The sequence below is a fragment of the Aedes aegypti genome, chromosome 2 (assembly GCF_002204515.2).
Source record: "Aedes aegypti strain LVP_AGWG chromosome 2, AaegL5.0 Primary Assembly, whole genome shotgun sequence".
In the NCBI taxonomy this organism is placed as follows: domain Eukaryota; kingdom Metazoa; phylum Arthropoda; class Insecta; order Diptera; family Culicidae; genus Aedes; species Aedes aegypti.
Genome location: NC_035108.1, coordinates 12,344,816 through 12,360,751, shown reverse-complemented (window position 1 = coordinate 12,360,751; position 15,936 = coordinate 12,344,816). Strand labels below are relative to the sequence as shown.

At 37.3% G+C, this 15,936-nt stretch overlaps 1 protein-coding gene across 1 annotated transcript in view; it reads right to left on the bottom strand.

The window, feature by feature from the left end:
• The window catches only part of LOC5569145, a 298,989-nt gene that overhangs the window by 260,437 nt on the left and 22,616 nt on the right, over positions 1-15,936 (bottom strand). The window contains exons 2-3 of the mRNA XM_021844044.1: positions 5,893-6,427; positions 5,055-5,476 (exon numbers count right to left, since the gene is read on the bottom strand). Coding sequence (XP_021699736.1) covers positions 5,055-5,476; positions 5,893-6,427 — 957 coding nt within the window. The remainder of the gene's footprint in view (positions 1-5,054; positions 5,477-5,892; positions 6,428-15,936) is intronic.

The window sequence follows — 15,936 nt, the reverse complement described above, 5'->3', positions numbered from 1 at the left end:
CAGCAGCGTCCTCGAAAACATAACACAAATAACTCTTCAGTATACACTTGTTGGATCTGAAAAGGGCCGATTGAATTGTTAAATTCGAGCAATGTAACACAGGCACATTTTGAAGGCGCACATCTAGAAATCCTCCTCGCCCAATGAGATTTGCGGTTCCGGCTTCTTCGGGGTCTTCTTCATCACGGCGGTCTTTGAAACTTGGTGGGGTTTTGCTTAGGAACTGCCTTCTTTTTCTCCTCCTTCTTCTCGGATGCCAGCCACAGTCACAGTTTAGGACTGCGATGGCGGCCACAACCATCTCGTTCGGAGCGGATTGTTGGTCTTTCGCTATCGATGTATGTGCCTGAGAAGCCCGCCCGGTCAGAGCAAGCCGATCTGTTGCCTGCTGAGATGCGATCCAATCGGAGAGTGAAAAGCAAATGACGTCAATTTTTCTCTAGCACTTCTATTTATAGATTTGCTTGAAATCAACGTTCTCTTTTAAAACAGATATTAAACTATTTGGGCAGGTATGTGGGATTCAGTGATTAAACTACATGACCCTTTTATGCCTTGTCTTTCGATTGAGGTATTAATCATGGAATTCCGCTAAGCCAGCAAAAATTTATAAGAGTTTAAAATATTTCAGCCAACGTAACGCTCTTGGTTTTGAAATTCCAATATCACTCCTGTATAGACAATTATTAGTTTAATATTAAACTGAGCGGTATAATCAAATGGAAACGCATTCAGTTTCTGGTGGTTATTGCCTGTGCTTTTACTGTTCATAAGTCGCAAGGTGGAACTTTCCCCGAGGTCGTGTACAACTATGACAAAAGCCAGCATCAGCAATTGGTATATGTTGGTTTGTCGCGGGTTACTTCACTGCAAGGACTATTTTTGTCAAACTCTACCAATTCTTTCAAGTTCCATCACGCCAAAGGCAGCAATTTTCCCAAGAGGGTTGAGTTGAGGAACCAGCTGCAGCGCTTGGGCAATCATCGATTACGGACGCTTGGAGACGAACTGCGTGAAATACTGGATCATTGCGGCCCTGCCTGCGCATTGATGAGTATCAATGTACAGCACCTAAATGCTCTTGCAAAGGATATTGCTACAGACCAAATTCTGACCAGTGTAGAATTCCTTGCACTGAGTGAGACAAACAACACAAGGAAGTGATGACCAAACAAACAAACTCAATCATTTAGCACATCACTGGATTATTCCTGGAACACCAAACACTGGTTCTCGGAACCACAGAACGACAAATGGTCCTTTTCAGGACCACCAATATGAGTCCAAAAAGAGTTTATTTCTGAAAACTTCATCCGATCAATAACAACACAAAACAAGGGCACTTACAAATTCATACACATGACAAATTATTATTAATCTTTCACTACACTCATACCCAAACTTCACTGTCATTCAAACATCATAATCAAATCAAATCCATTTTAGAGTATTTTATATTGGAATTCGAAACTCCGAAAAAGCTTCCAAACCAAATGACAGATCTCCCTTATTGTCACAATCACAGCACCTACCATATATCATCAAACATCTTATCATCTGCAAAAAGCTACCACACTGTTTTAAGTGTCTGACCCAGAATTGATCGAAGTTGTGTCCATAGTAGTTCTACGTGAACCCCGCGGTGATGTAACATACATTACCCACCCTGTTGCGGCGTGCAACTGGGACTTTTGCTCGGATGAGCGGGAACGGAACGATCGGATGATCTTCCGTCCACCTGTTGCCGGGAGCAACAGGGCACAGGACCGATAGCTCGACTGGAGGGGGGTCTTGCAACTCTAGCCTTGGAAAAGGCTGTTAGGTTTCCACTGGTGGAGGGAAAGGCGGTTTGATCACTTAACTACTACTGTATTTCTTCTCTTCGATGTTAATAGTACAAAGGTTGAATGAAAACTGAATTCAGAGCTGCGCACGCAAGTTCCCTAAATAGGTGGCAGGTAGACGCAAACATTGCATACGCAGCAGTGGGGTTGCGATGGTGGAAACTTCCACTACACTGAGGCAAAAATACTTAGGTTTTCCATAAATCAAGACTTATGGACCAGCCAAATTATGGTTTCATTGCACGCTTAAACATTTCGAAAATGGGATCATAAGTTTCATAAGTGAGAGCTTTGAATTCTTTAACAACAATTACTTGAAATAATTATCATAGCAATCGCTAGAAGAACTACTCCGCTTTCGATGTTGGCTACAAGTTAATCGATAATAGATCACATGATATCATAACATGTCAATTTTTGTGCACGCCTGAAATAAAAGGCGAACAACATTATCGATTGATAATTCGTATTAAGGTTAAAATCATTGCGTTTATTACTGGATTTCATTGATTGACTTATGAAATTTATTACTGAAATTCTTCACCAAAATCATAAGTAAAACTTAAAAATTTCAACAATAATCGTTGTAACGCCAAATCATAATTATTCCTTAAGAAATTATTAAGTTTTTTTTGCCTCAGTGTACCTCTCATGTACTGGGATGCAGTGCCGGATTTGGGCTTCGGGGGGCCCGGGTCAGACCTCTTGACGGGGGTCCTTGGTACTAAATTAACAGAAAACGCTTATCATAGGAAAGTTTAATATTATAAAATTTAAAGATCCGGAAAACTCCAAAAAATGTAATATTTCTCAAATTTGACTAAACTCTTTATCACTTCGTGAATGTTGCATAAAAAAATTGTCTGAATAAAATACTTGAAAACCCATGCATAATATTTTATGAGATTGAATTCTGACTGAATCAAGTCTAAAGTTAAAAAGTTTCCAGTTGAAATCAAGACTATGATTCGTCATCATTGAGATATTTATAACAATAGCAAATATTATATTTACTTATTTATTTATTTTTATTTTGCTGCAGATATTTCAATTTAATAGAGTTGAACGACAGTCGTAATTAAAGCAATGCAAATCGATTTATTGTGTATTTTTTCTGATTTCCTACATGAACTTCACTCTCGTTTAAAAACAACTTTCGAAATTGCTTTAGAATTTTCATGTTACAGATATTGACAAAAGTTTTGAAGCATTATGCACGCTTAGACAACCCTGTAGATAGCCGTCCAGCGGAAATCTTGCAAAGACCACAGCAAAATTATCTTGGACTAGTAATTCAGGGATCGGAAAAAATATTGATGTATTTAAATTCTGTAGATTTGGGTAAAATTGTGCTAAATTCTAACGTCTTAGTTTAAATTGCAATATCTAAACAAATTTTGTGGAATTGGGTCTGAATTATAGTAAATTATAGACTCTGTCTGAACCAGCAGGTTATAAAAATCGAATGCATTGGATTTTTTTCTCGCTAGAGATCAGTGTACGGTTAATATTTTCATAACCGAAAGTTTTGAAATATGCTATCGATGAATTATGCTTCTATACATTTTGTGCAGTCATAAAACTGTCTCTTAGTATGAACAATAACTAAACAATAAATCAAAAGTGCACAGATAGAATATTTTGAAACTTTCAGGTTATGAAAAAAAATGAACCGAATACTGATGAAAATGATAACACAAAATTTTAAAAATCAGTCGGGAAAAGGAGTACAATGGCATATGGATATATCGATTTTTCGGTAGAATAGAGTCCTAAAGCCCTGTCTAAATTTCAATACCAAATGTTTCTACTTAGGCCAGAAACACATGTTTACTCAATTTTTAGAAGCTTTACTTTGGTTTACGGCCAAAAAACATTTTATTTCTGATTTTTTGAGATTTTGTCACACCTTTTGGATTAAACTCAAATGTAGAGTGAATTTTGTTTTCCGTGTACCTTCCGAAATGTCAATCGCATCGGATTTGTATTTTAAAATTAAAATCGTCAATGTAAAAAATAATTCGTTGGATATTGCTTCACTCTTTTCACTTCTCGGGGGGCCCCCTTGATCGGGGGGCCCGGGGCATTTGCCCCCTTGGCACCCCCCCCAATCCGAGCCTGCTGGGATGCTGCAATCGATCTGCTCGCTGATGGTGGTGTGATTCTCGGGCGGGTTTCTTCACGCAATACATAACTGGGATGGATGGATGGTCGGCTTGCATGCGTGCAGGTACACGTTCGATCTTGTCGCTCGAATGGATGGAAATGGGAAACAAGCAAAACTATCGAAGTGGTGTGTGTGGGCAAATTGAGGTGGTTGTTAGCTTGGTATTGGAGGCCGATATACTCGCGGCGGCTCGAGATTAGTAGGGCAGGGGTGGGAAGGACTCATAGACAAAACGGAAACTTCGCGTTGGCGCGAACACACCCCAATTTTTTCATAATTTCACCCATAATTTGTCCATCTTTACACCACCAAACTGTTAATTTGATCAGGTATTGTAATACCTGGGGCCTTCGTTAGCCGAGTGGTTAGAGTCCGCGGCTACAAAGCAAAGTCATGCTGAAGGTGTCTGGGTTCGAATCCCGGTCGGTCCAGGATCTTTTCGTAATGGAAATATCCTTGACTTCCCTGGGCATAGAGTATAATCGTACCTGCCACACGATATACGAATGCGAAAATGGCATCTTTGGCAAAGAAAGCTCTCAGTTAACAACTGTGGAAGTGCTCTTAAGAACACTAAGCTGAGAAGCAGGCTCTGTCCTCGTGAGGACGTTAATGCCAAGAAGAAGAAGAAGATTGTAATACATAAATAAGAAATAATAAATTTTCATATAAAAGTGAATTTTTTCAATAGTAGTTCAATACCAACAGCAATCGAATACCTCAATTAAGTCTCACTGAAGTGAGATTCTCACAGCATCAATCCAATGTCATTCAACGATAAGTCACTCGAAAAAAAATGTGCAAATTGTGTACACTACTTCATCGCCAAACGCCCCAAAATTCTGTTAAATTGGTACCAATTCAAGTTTATTTTCCAACGCAAACTCAACCGTTAAGTGTGCAACCATTCGTGAAGAGTTTGCTCCGATATATTGGGCCACTTGCAGTGCGTCACGTCGTCGTGTCTCCTCGATGCAATACTGTTTTAGTGTAGTGTAGTGCCGTGACAGAGCGATGGTGGTGACTGTAAATGGCCGACCTACCGTTTTTCGTTGTGTCATCATAATTTTCCACCTGACTAGGTTTCGGCTTTTGCAGCAATTTAGGCGTTTCGGTCCCAGACTCTTTTTCGGCCTCTTTCAACGTTTCACTGCTGGTCACCGAACTGCGCTGGCATTGGCACTCGAGACACAGGGTGCTACTGCTGTTAGTGCTGCCATCTGACGTTCCGCTGGGTGACCGTTTCTTACACGACCTGTGATGGTGACAGTGGCGATCCTGGCGCTTGTGAAAATCACCATCCCATAGGTCGAATCGCTGAAATTCCTCGGACCGTGCATCGTATGGGCCAAAAATAAACTCTCCGTCGGTGAAGCTGACGAAGCGGGTGCTATTTTCGAATTCTTGGGGCGGTGGTGGCACTGGTGGAGGGGAAGAAGGTGAAGCCGCTTTGGTCGTCATGATGCTGCAATTAGGGAAGGCAGTCATATGAATGCACCCATGAAATTTGGAAACGTCTCTGGGAAAATTGAAAATGTTTTCATCGCACAATTTTCAAATAAAAATACTTTCACATCAAATCAGTTAGCACAATTAAAATCGTAGAACAATATTACTTTATAATGTGCAAAATGTTGTGCCTCTGTGTGTGAAGAACATTTCGTACGAAAGTGACATTGAGATATGTATTACCAATTACTACACTAAGAAAAAATCAAGCTGGAATATTAAAGAGGGTCTAACAGCAAACTTCGAACTAAACTTTAAAAAACCCAAATAGGGTTTGCTAGTATGGGTGTGTACTTTCAGAAATTGAATTAAAACATTTATTCACATTTTGTGCGATGCACTGTGTACTTGAACATTCATGAACGCATTTACCTCTTGCCCATGGGTGACGCTTCACGTTCGGCGGCCAAAAACGCGTCGATTGATTTATGCAGGGGATCGAAATTTTGCACCGCGATGGATGGCGCCATATGGAATCTGTTGACCCTGTTACAGCCCCGAGGGTCATCGCTAGTGTTCGGTCGAAGTTGGCTGCGGCTCGGCTGCTGTTGCTGTCCCCATTGGCCACCGCCTAAATTACTTGCAATATTTACGTTTTCGCTCAAAAATTTATCATCCGTTAAATTTGTTTTAAAATAATCATCATCCCGGCGCAGTAGTTGATGACAGTGGCCAATGTCGGCCACTGCAGCGCGATTATCATCCCATCGTTTCTGACCGGGATCAACATCAACAGCAGCGTGGGCTGACGGCACTGGGACCGTAGATGAAGTTGAATCCTGACGACAGCTCTGGGATATTGTCGGATTGTCGACTCTGCTCCAAGAAGAACTGTGGACTGGCTGAAGCTGCTGGAGGCCGGGAATTGGCGTTGGCGTTGTTGGGTTGCGGTTATCGCAGATTTGCGCTGTAATGGGGCAATTTCAGTTTAATTGAAATGGTGATAGCCTGAGCGGATGGATTTTTGGCAAACGAACAGCAATAACAGGGACGGACATCCGGCATTGGATAATGGGACGTTGCTTTCCGGCTAGATGGATGCAAATATGGGTTTCAACGGGGAATGGTGGTTCGATTTCTGCACTTCATGCTTTCAATAAATCGTTAAATCAGAATCATATCGACCGTGATGCGATAATTTTAAACCACCAATAGAGGTTGGTCAACTTATAGGCTCAATAGCTCTTATACCGCAAAACCTTGTTTCACGTTTCATTTTTAAGTTATTTAAATTCACATTTCAAATTCACGACCATTGAATACAATTGGATCTCATGGTATGTATTAAATTTTTATATTATATTTACAATGTTGTCATTTTTAGAATTCTTACTTCATGGACATAGCCAGGTTCTTCATGAAGAGAGACGAAAACCATGAAAGCTATACCACATATTTCACGCGAAAACTACAGGGCATCGTGCTTGTCAAATAGCGTACACATGTTAAACATGGTCAAAAATGGCAAAATAGCTGGAAGTACTCATAACGCCACAAAGCTGAGACCATGGGATAATTCCGGTTTGAAGTAATGTCATGAAGATGAACTATCGTAGCATATTATATAATTATTTATTTTTACATGTTATTCAGGTAAGATATCTGATCTTTATTCTGGTGGATGATGTTAAGCGTTTTTGAGATTCCCGTAACGCGGGTAGATCACCTTTTTGTGGTTCGTTACGGGGTAAGATCTACCAATTTGGACCCTAGTCTCATCCCGACTAGAGGCTTGTAACAAAAATATAATAAAATTTTATCAGAATATGATATGCACATCATATTATGATATAATTTTGTTAGGCTTCGTTATCCATAGAACATAATAAAACAGAAATATAACATAATGTGATTTATTTCCTTTTAAGATATTTTTTTGTTCATTTTTAACAACTTAAATAGATAGTTATAACATATATGCATATATGCATTTATGCATATATGCATTTCAATAATATACAATATTATCGCAAATCTAACAGTATTATAATTTTGATACTTTGTATCAAACATTATAACTTGGTTTGATATGTTTTTGATAGAATTAAAACACATTTTGTTATGTTTATGTTACTATTCATACACTTTTTGTTATAATTTTAGTTATTTTAACAACATCCTGCATCAAAATTGTATCAACATATGTTCGAAAAAACCTTATAACATAATAACATATGCTGATATAATTTTGTTATGTACCCTTAGTCGGGATCTTGTTTGTCGGGCTAGGGTAATATGTTCTGGTAATTCAAGGATTCGCGGTACAAAGTCCTTGTTACTGGCAACAGCTTCTAAATTTGAATCTATTTTACCTAGCAGATGGTTAAAGACTCGGAGTTGGTCAGTCCAGAGACTACACTTGAAGCCAGGATAACAATCATGAGTATCAACTCAGCAAGGACTTTTGAGTACTGGTAATTCAAGGGCTCACGTGAATTCTGATTACTAAACAAATTTTCTAGCTTGATACGGTTTAGCTGCTAGTACAAAATCTTTTTTTTTTCTAGTATTTTTTGGGACTAAACTAAAAGCGAAACAAGGATGGACGTAGAGTTCCGTTGCATGGTCAATTATCAGTAGTACCGATTTGATTACTCAAAAATTAAATCGTTTATGTTTGCTAAGGGGCGCGCCTTCGCTGAGATGTAAGTCTCTATGAAGGGTGTAAATAGCGGGACCTTTTCATCACATTTGATTTGTATCAATCTCTGAAGAATCAAAACAAGAACTGTAGAGAAATCGATGCTTCATTACCTATCAATAGAACTGGAGTAATGCGGCATGCACTGTACACTAAGAATACGGGTAATGCCACAAATCTGGAGAACCAAACATCCGTTTAGGCTAAAAACTTAATCGATTTGTCTCAAGCTTTTGGTGACCATTCGATTAAGTTTTCAGCTTAAACGGGTATTCGGTTCTCCAGATTCGTGCTCTTGAAAATTTGAGGTTTGGCTTCGATTCACCTTCACCTTAAAGGAAAACAATTTTGATAATTCTCAAATTTATAACTCAAAATGGTGTTGGCTTGCGATGTAAATGGTAACTTTGCAGATGAGGTATTTAAGAGGACAACAACCGTCATCCATTGATTGATTTACTAAACCACACATTTCAGACAACATCGAAGCAATGTTCATGAAATTTATCACTCCACTGCATCTGCCATGTGATAAATCGTAAAATGATTTTGATAGAGGTTTGTTTTCAAAGTTGAACGAAAATAGTTGTCTAAGCATCTTTCAAGAAAAGGAAGATGTTTTCAACACGTGTCGAACGATGCTTGTCGAGTTGGATGAATATGACGAGTGCTGAGAAAATCAAGTTTACAACATTTTTTGCAATCACGAAAGTTGTTGTTAGAGTTCAATTATTTCTAAGAGCATTGATTGTTCACTTAGAATCACCTTAGACGAATTCGGATGGTCTAACAGATGTAGTATTAGTAGTAAATCAACTTAGCTATTGAGAAATTCTGGGCAAATCGATAAAGGCACTCAGATATTGATACGCCAACTCCCAAAACAGAGTTGTACCACTGTTACGGGACGGACGGTTAGACTTCGGAAAAATTTCTCTAGACGAACTCGTTTTTTGGCGGAGTAAGTTTCATGGTACAACAAACAATTTATTAATTGAATAGTTTTAATCCTTTTAGGTTAACTTACAGTTTTTAGCATCGTGTAGTCTGCCGTTGCAACAGACGTTAATTAAGCGCAATAGGCTGCGTCACGCACATACCCCCACCCAAAACTTCAGCTATATCTGGAACTCCAGCGACGTTCTGTCTAGCCAACTTGGAAATAGGTCGTAGTCTCCTAACACTTCGATCTTTTTCTTTATTAATTCGTAATATTCTTCCTCGCGTCTAACTTTTAACTGACACCCCCTGAAGAAAGCGCTAGTTCTTGGAGCCAGCCACCATCTGTGTGGCGCTAGAGCGGAGTAAACAAATTTAGGCTTTGCCCTCATTGAACCTCGTGCGGAAGCGACAAATGTCGAATGAGAAATAAAAAACTAATGATAATTGTATACCATTGTGTCTAACAATATGTGGCTAAATTATCTAGCAATCACAGAAAACTGGATAAAATAATATGCCCTTAACACCAGAATGATAGGTGAAATATGATTTCGCATTCCGCCATGAATCGTGTGTCTCGTGCCTAAAACGGTATTTTTGGACGGGCTGTCAAATCAGCACCTTCTTCAGCACCAACATTTTGGCTTCACTCCAGTTGTTCGTGTATGACAGCCATTTCTGTCCTGTGGTTAGCTGTTGCCATTAGCATCATCTCCAAATCTCCAACTTGAACATTTCGCAACTGTGGATTTTTTTTTATTTCCGTACCAAGTGGGCCGAAGGGTCTCAGATTTTCATGAAACTTTTTCCACAGGCAGGGCTCATCAATATATGAATAAAAAAAAAATTGAGAAAAAATCAGGGTCGCTTGTTTTTCCGGAAAACACAGTTGGAATTTTTTTGTTTTCCTCTGACACTACTTACTAAGAAAAATCATAACTCAAGAACGAAGCATCGTAGAAACAAAGTTTTTTATGAAAATGAAAGCAAATTTTCTCAAGAATAAAAAAAATACTAACTGGAAAAAGTTTTCCACAAAATTTTCCACCGTTGAGAAAATTTGTAAAGAATAGTCAGAAAAACTATGCTCTAACTCGTGGAAAATTTTCGAAAAACATATTTTTGAGAAGATAATTTCATAAGCTTTAATCGCTGAAATTTTTGAAATGTTCTGTTTTTTCGTTTTTGAGTCATGGCCAATTTTGTAAAATATGTGCAAATGTGTCATTTTGAGCCTTTTCTTTGAAAAATCATTACTCAAGAAAGAAGCATCGTAGAAACAAAGTTTTTTTTATGAAAATAAAAGCATATTTTCTCAAGAATAAAAAAAATAATTACTAGAAACAGTTTTCCACAAAATTTTCCACCGTTGAGAAAATTCGTAAAGAAAAGCCGGAAAAACTATGTTCCAATTAGTGGAAAACTTTCAAAAATATATTTTTGAGAAGGTAATTTCATAAGCTTTAATCGCTGAAATTTTCGATACGTACTTTTTTTTCGTTTTTGAGTTATGGCCAATTTTGTGGAAAATGACCATATAAGCCTTTACTTCGAAAACCCATATTTCAATCGAAGCATCGGAAAAACAAAGATTTTTTATCAAAGCAATTGCAAATTTTCTTAAACATCTGAAAAAAAAAAGATTGGTTTTAATTTTAACGGAATGGATGATATTTTTCATGAAAATGAATGATATTTTTTTGTTCCAAGAATTGAAACAAGATTAGAAAATCTTTCCTGAAGAAATTTTTCAGCCTCTGAATAGTCATTTTCAGTTGCATTAATAAATTCCCAATCTTTTTTAAATTGGTCTTTCACCTTTTGCGACACAGCCCAGTCGAAAAATTGTTTTGCGTTATTAATTTCTGCTGACTTTCTAATACTAGCACCTCTAGCCATTCGCTTAATGTCACATTTCAAAAATGTATGCAACCATGAAAATGATTTTAAAATTAAAGCAGAATGGCACTTTTTCCCAACCTCACATGGAAAAGGTCCTTGTGTTGGTATCGGTGGCAACATTAAGCGAATGGCTAGAGATGCTAGTATTAGAAAGTCAGCAGAAATTAATAACGCCAAACAATTTTTCGACTGGGCTGTGTCGCAAAAGGTGAAAGACCAATTTAAAAAAGATTGGGAATTTATTAATGCAACTGAAAATGACTATTCAGAGGCTGAAAAATTTCTTCAGGAAAGATTTTCTAACCTTGTTCCAATTCCTGGAACAAAAAAAAAATATCATTCATTTATACCAAAAGACGAACGAAGCATTTTTGCTAGTGAATTCTCAGATGCACATGAAAACCAAGAAAATACAGCATGCTTTGTTCTTAATAATACAAAGAAACGAAAATCTTCTGGTGTTAGCAACTAAAGACAATCTTCCCGGTTGAAAAAATAGATAGTATTAAGATGAAAATGTAAGTTATATACTGAATAATTGAATGAAAAAAAAAAAAAAAAATAATAATAATAATCTCATTTGTTCCATAGAAAAGAAAGAATCCCTTTTCAGTGCAATGAAAAATTGAGGCAGAAACATTTTTTTTCAGTTTTTCATAGCGTTGTAATTTTTCATGAAAAATATCATATACCGTATGACAGCTGGAAATTCGGCATCATACGGAGCGCTTTCACCAATAAAGAACAACAGTGTGTAGATACAATTACTTTTCTTCACAGTTTTCTGCTGACTTTCTGGAACGTTTTGATTTTTTCTTAATATGACGACTTTTGGGAGCGTTTTCGATTTTCCAGACCGATTTTCCAGACCGATTTTCCAGCCAATTTAACCTTTTTGCTTGCTTTACAGCCCACGTTGATTGTAGAGCCAGACCTTTTGCGTTGGCAATTGCTGTAGAAACGGCGTACGTAAACAACGGTTCCATTTGGAGAATCGTTGAAACTGTATTATCGGTTCGGCCGAAGTTTGGATGTGAATCTGAGCGTTTCTCGGTTCTTCGGTGGTACACTCCACTGCGCATTTTACTGGCCACTGTCTTTCGTTTTCGTACCAGAAGGAAGGTTCTGTAAACCTGCGACGAGACCCGCGGAGACGGTCTTCTTTTTCTATGATTGCTGAGTTTTTTTCTTATTTCGCCTTGTGTTTATACCAATAATGCGCAAGCCGTTCAAACCCGCACATGAATCTCTCAGCAAAAAATGATTGCGTTTGCATCACACCGAATCATAAATAGCCTTTCAGGTGAAATTTCATGCCAGCAAACGTTGCAGACATTAGAAATAACGAATCTTGTGTTGAGATTTATCAGCAACTTTGGAAAAAAACTGCTCCGTCGACTGAGGTTCTTAACAACAGTTTAATTTGAATACAATACTTTTCACTTTTTCAGCCATAAAAGCGGCGGGCTGCATTTGACGTTTCATGACAGCGGAATCTGGGCTGCATATGACGTTGATATTTTTCGTCTTCGCGAGTCTCTCTCAGCTTTGAACTCAGCGGCAGATCTCGAAATATTGAGGACCTTTGCCCCATTTGGTGGCCTGCTTGGTTGGTACTTATCTCCAGTCTGCAACGTTTGTTTCTTCTAGTATCTTTGTGACGCGAAACGCCACAGATATGTCGATATGTCGATATCGTGTAAATGTAAACTTCAAAACGTTAAAACCTTGTAACAGCAAGATTTCTTAGGCGGGAAATGCCTATTACATGGTTATTAATTAACTGTGCAACACTTTTGTTTTGAATTAATTAACTTATTACGCGTGGTAAAGATGGACAAGTTATGGGTGAAATTATGAAAAAAATCCACGTGCTCGGCGGAGCACCTTTCAAAAAATTCTGGTGATATGCTTCGCGTTTCCGGACTGAAAAGTATTAGGAGCGTCTCAAAAATTTCTACACGCTATTTTAAGTAAACCACGATGTGGTGTTTGAATTAGTTGTAAAGGAATCCTATTTCTGTAATTCTAGAAAGATTTCCTGGAGAAATATCAAGAGATTTTTTGTAGAGAAAAATTAAAAAAATTGTGGTAACTTTTGTGGGCAATAATGCATGAAGGTATTCTTCGTGGCATATTTGGATTTTTGATGAAATTGGCGAAATTCATACTTTTTTTTGATAAATACCTGAACGACTTTAGGAGCTATTCAGAATAGGATAAAGATTATCCTACCCTGTAAGATTATCGACAGGTTTATTATAGTATTCAGAAAAAATCGTTAGAAATCTATGGCTGAAATCCTACTGAATTTTCTCAAAAAACTTTGTGAAGATTCTTTGATGAAGGATTTTTAATAAATATCTTTGAGAGTTGATAGGAGAATCCCTGAAAAAATCTTGTAGGTATATTCTGTATCATATTTTAGACATAAGCGTATTTGAGTTTTGCTTCCAGCACCCTTTACATTTCAGCAGAGATGCATGAAATATGATTGCGTTAAAAAAAAGCACCGTTCGAGTTATAATAGAAGGCCATCCGAAAATTATTCAGCAATAGTTTATTTTAGTTTAAAATCCTTCCATTGGTGACGCTGTTTATTCCATAAATATGTGAGCTAACAATAGAGAAATGATTTTTGATCAAAGTATTCTTTTGCTTTTTGAATTTTCGCATTGAACTAGGTTATCGATTAAATAATAAAATTAAAATCAGTCTTCATAAATGTGACGACGTAGTATTCCCTGAATGCAGTCTCTGGATGGCAAAAAGCCAGATTTGCGTGTACGTGATTACTTGTTCTCTGTGAAAGTGTCAAGTTTATCTGTATACAGACCCGTACAACGGCATTGCTGACGTATACAGTGAAGATTGTCTACACTGAGGCAAAGAAACTTAATAATTTCTTAAGGAATAATTATGATTTGGCGCCACAACGATTATTGTTGAAATTTTTAAGTTTTACTTATGATTTTGGTGAAGATTTTCATGACTAAATTTCATAAGTCAATCAATGAAAAATAATAACAAGCGCAATGATAATTGGTTACTTAAAATTATCAATCACTATTAACGAACGCCTTTTATATCAGGCGAGTTCAAAAATGGATATGTTTTGATAACATGTGATCTGTTTTCGATTAACTTGTAGCCAACATCGAAAGCGGAGTAGTTCTTGTAGCGATTGCTATGATAATTATTTCAAGTAATTGTTATTAAAGAATTCAAAGCTCTCACTTATGAAACTTATGATCCCATTTTCGAAATGTTTAAGCGTGCAATGAAACCATAATTTGGTGGTTCATAAGTCTTGATTTATGGAAAACCTATGTTTTTTTGCCTCAGTGTACTAGTGGTATGTTTTGTGCGGGGTAGCATCAGGAGTGTATATGTGTGCAAAAAGGTAGTGCCCATTACAGGAAAGTGAAAGTGCTTTTTCTACTATCAGATGTATTTAATCATACGACCCACTCTTGACATTTTGATAAAAATGAATATTATTTACTTTGCGGCAAATTTAAAAATAAATAAATATGGGGTGTTTTGTGATAGCTTGAATCTAGCAATACTTTTTTCCGCTCATCAGTGAGCGTGTGTGGTTCATTTTATGGTATTTGAATTGTGGTCAGTGCTTTACGGTGACTAGAAGTTACAAGCATTTCGGGTCGTCGGTGCGTGTGTTTAAATGTGCAGTTCGCTAAGAGACGAACGATGAATTTCAGAGGCGTTCCGAAGCAAAAAATCGGTGACTTTGTTCCGATCATCATATATTGTGCTAATAATATCTACATACGTGCCAAAACGTGTACCAAACTTATCCTATGGACTTACCCTTCCCTTAAAAATTCCACAACATCCTGTAACACCTATGAGAGGTCGTAGAGTTATCTGCATCTTTCTTAAGTAGGTGTTCAATTAATCAATCCGTCCCATTCCCCAGCATTCGCAAGGACGTGGCCAGGACAGCTCTCGATTGTTGGAGGATGCGTCAGTCTTGTCTAAGTGTCAGGGATTAATCCCAAATCTCTGGCTTTGGTAACGGACGAGAAGGAGGCAACCCTCATACAATGGTCTAGGACTGTACCACCTACGAAATTGTGCCAATTGCTTAATGCTCATGCTAATGAACTAGGTTATCGATTAAATCTCAAGGGCTGCCATTTTTTTAATCTATACTGAAGATTGTTCTCACAAATAAATTCATATTTGATCATTTATCATTTTAAACTGTTCATTAAAATAATATGCCAAGTAAATTTTAAGTAGCAGGGAAAACACATTGCGATGCTATTTTATTTTTGCTGAATGTATACATTTTTCATAGAAAATATACTTTTAATCAAAATCTCACAAGAAATAAATACTGGCTAAATAGTACCCATAAATAGATATAAATAATATAATAATTGAATAATAATTAATATTATATCAAATAATAGAACTTTTGACAGAAACACTCAAAAAAAAAATTCTGCAATATATCAAGGATTCAAAGAGACTTGTTTAGTTGTTTAGAATATTGCAGGATTGCCTGTGCTTTTGAACGAAATAATTTATCCGAAAAGCCTTCACTACCAAGCCAGTACCAAATTATGGTACAACATAAAGTCACATGTAATAGCTAGAAATATTTCGAGTATTTGTAGTAGAAAAATACAGGGTATATCCTATACTATATGTGGATATGAAAAGGCTTCTGTAGTCCACAATACTTAATTCCATTCAAAATGCCGATTAAGTGAATAAAACTTAAAAAGCCGAGAACATTTTCACACTTTATACCTCCATAGCTGGTCAATCCAAAAGCGAATTGACCTCAACGCGTTCGGGAGTAATTTACCGAAAAAATAATAATAATGAGAGAAACTTTTCACCGGCACTTACCAGCCTTCTGGCCGGCCGCAATACCTCGGATATCAATCGGAGAGCGA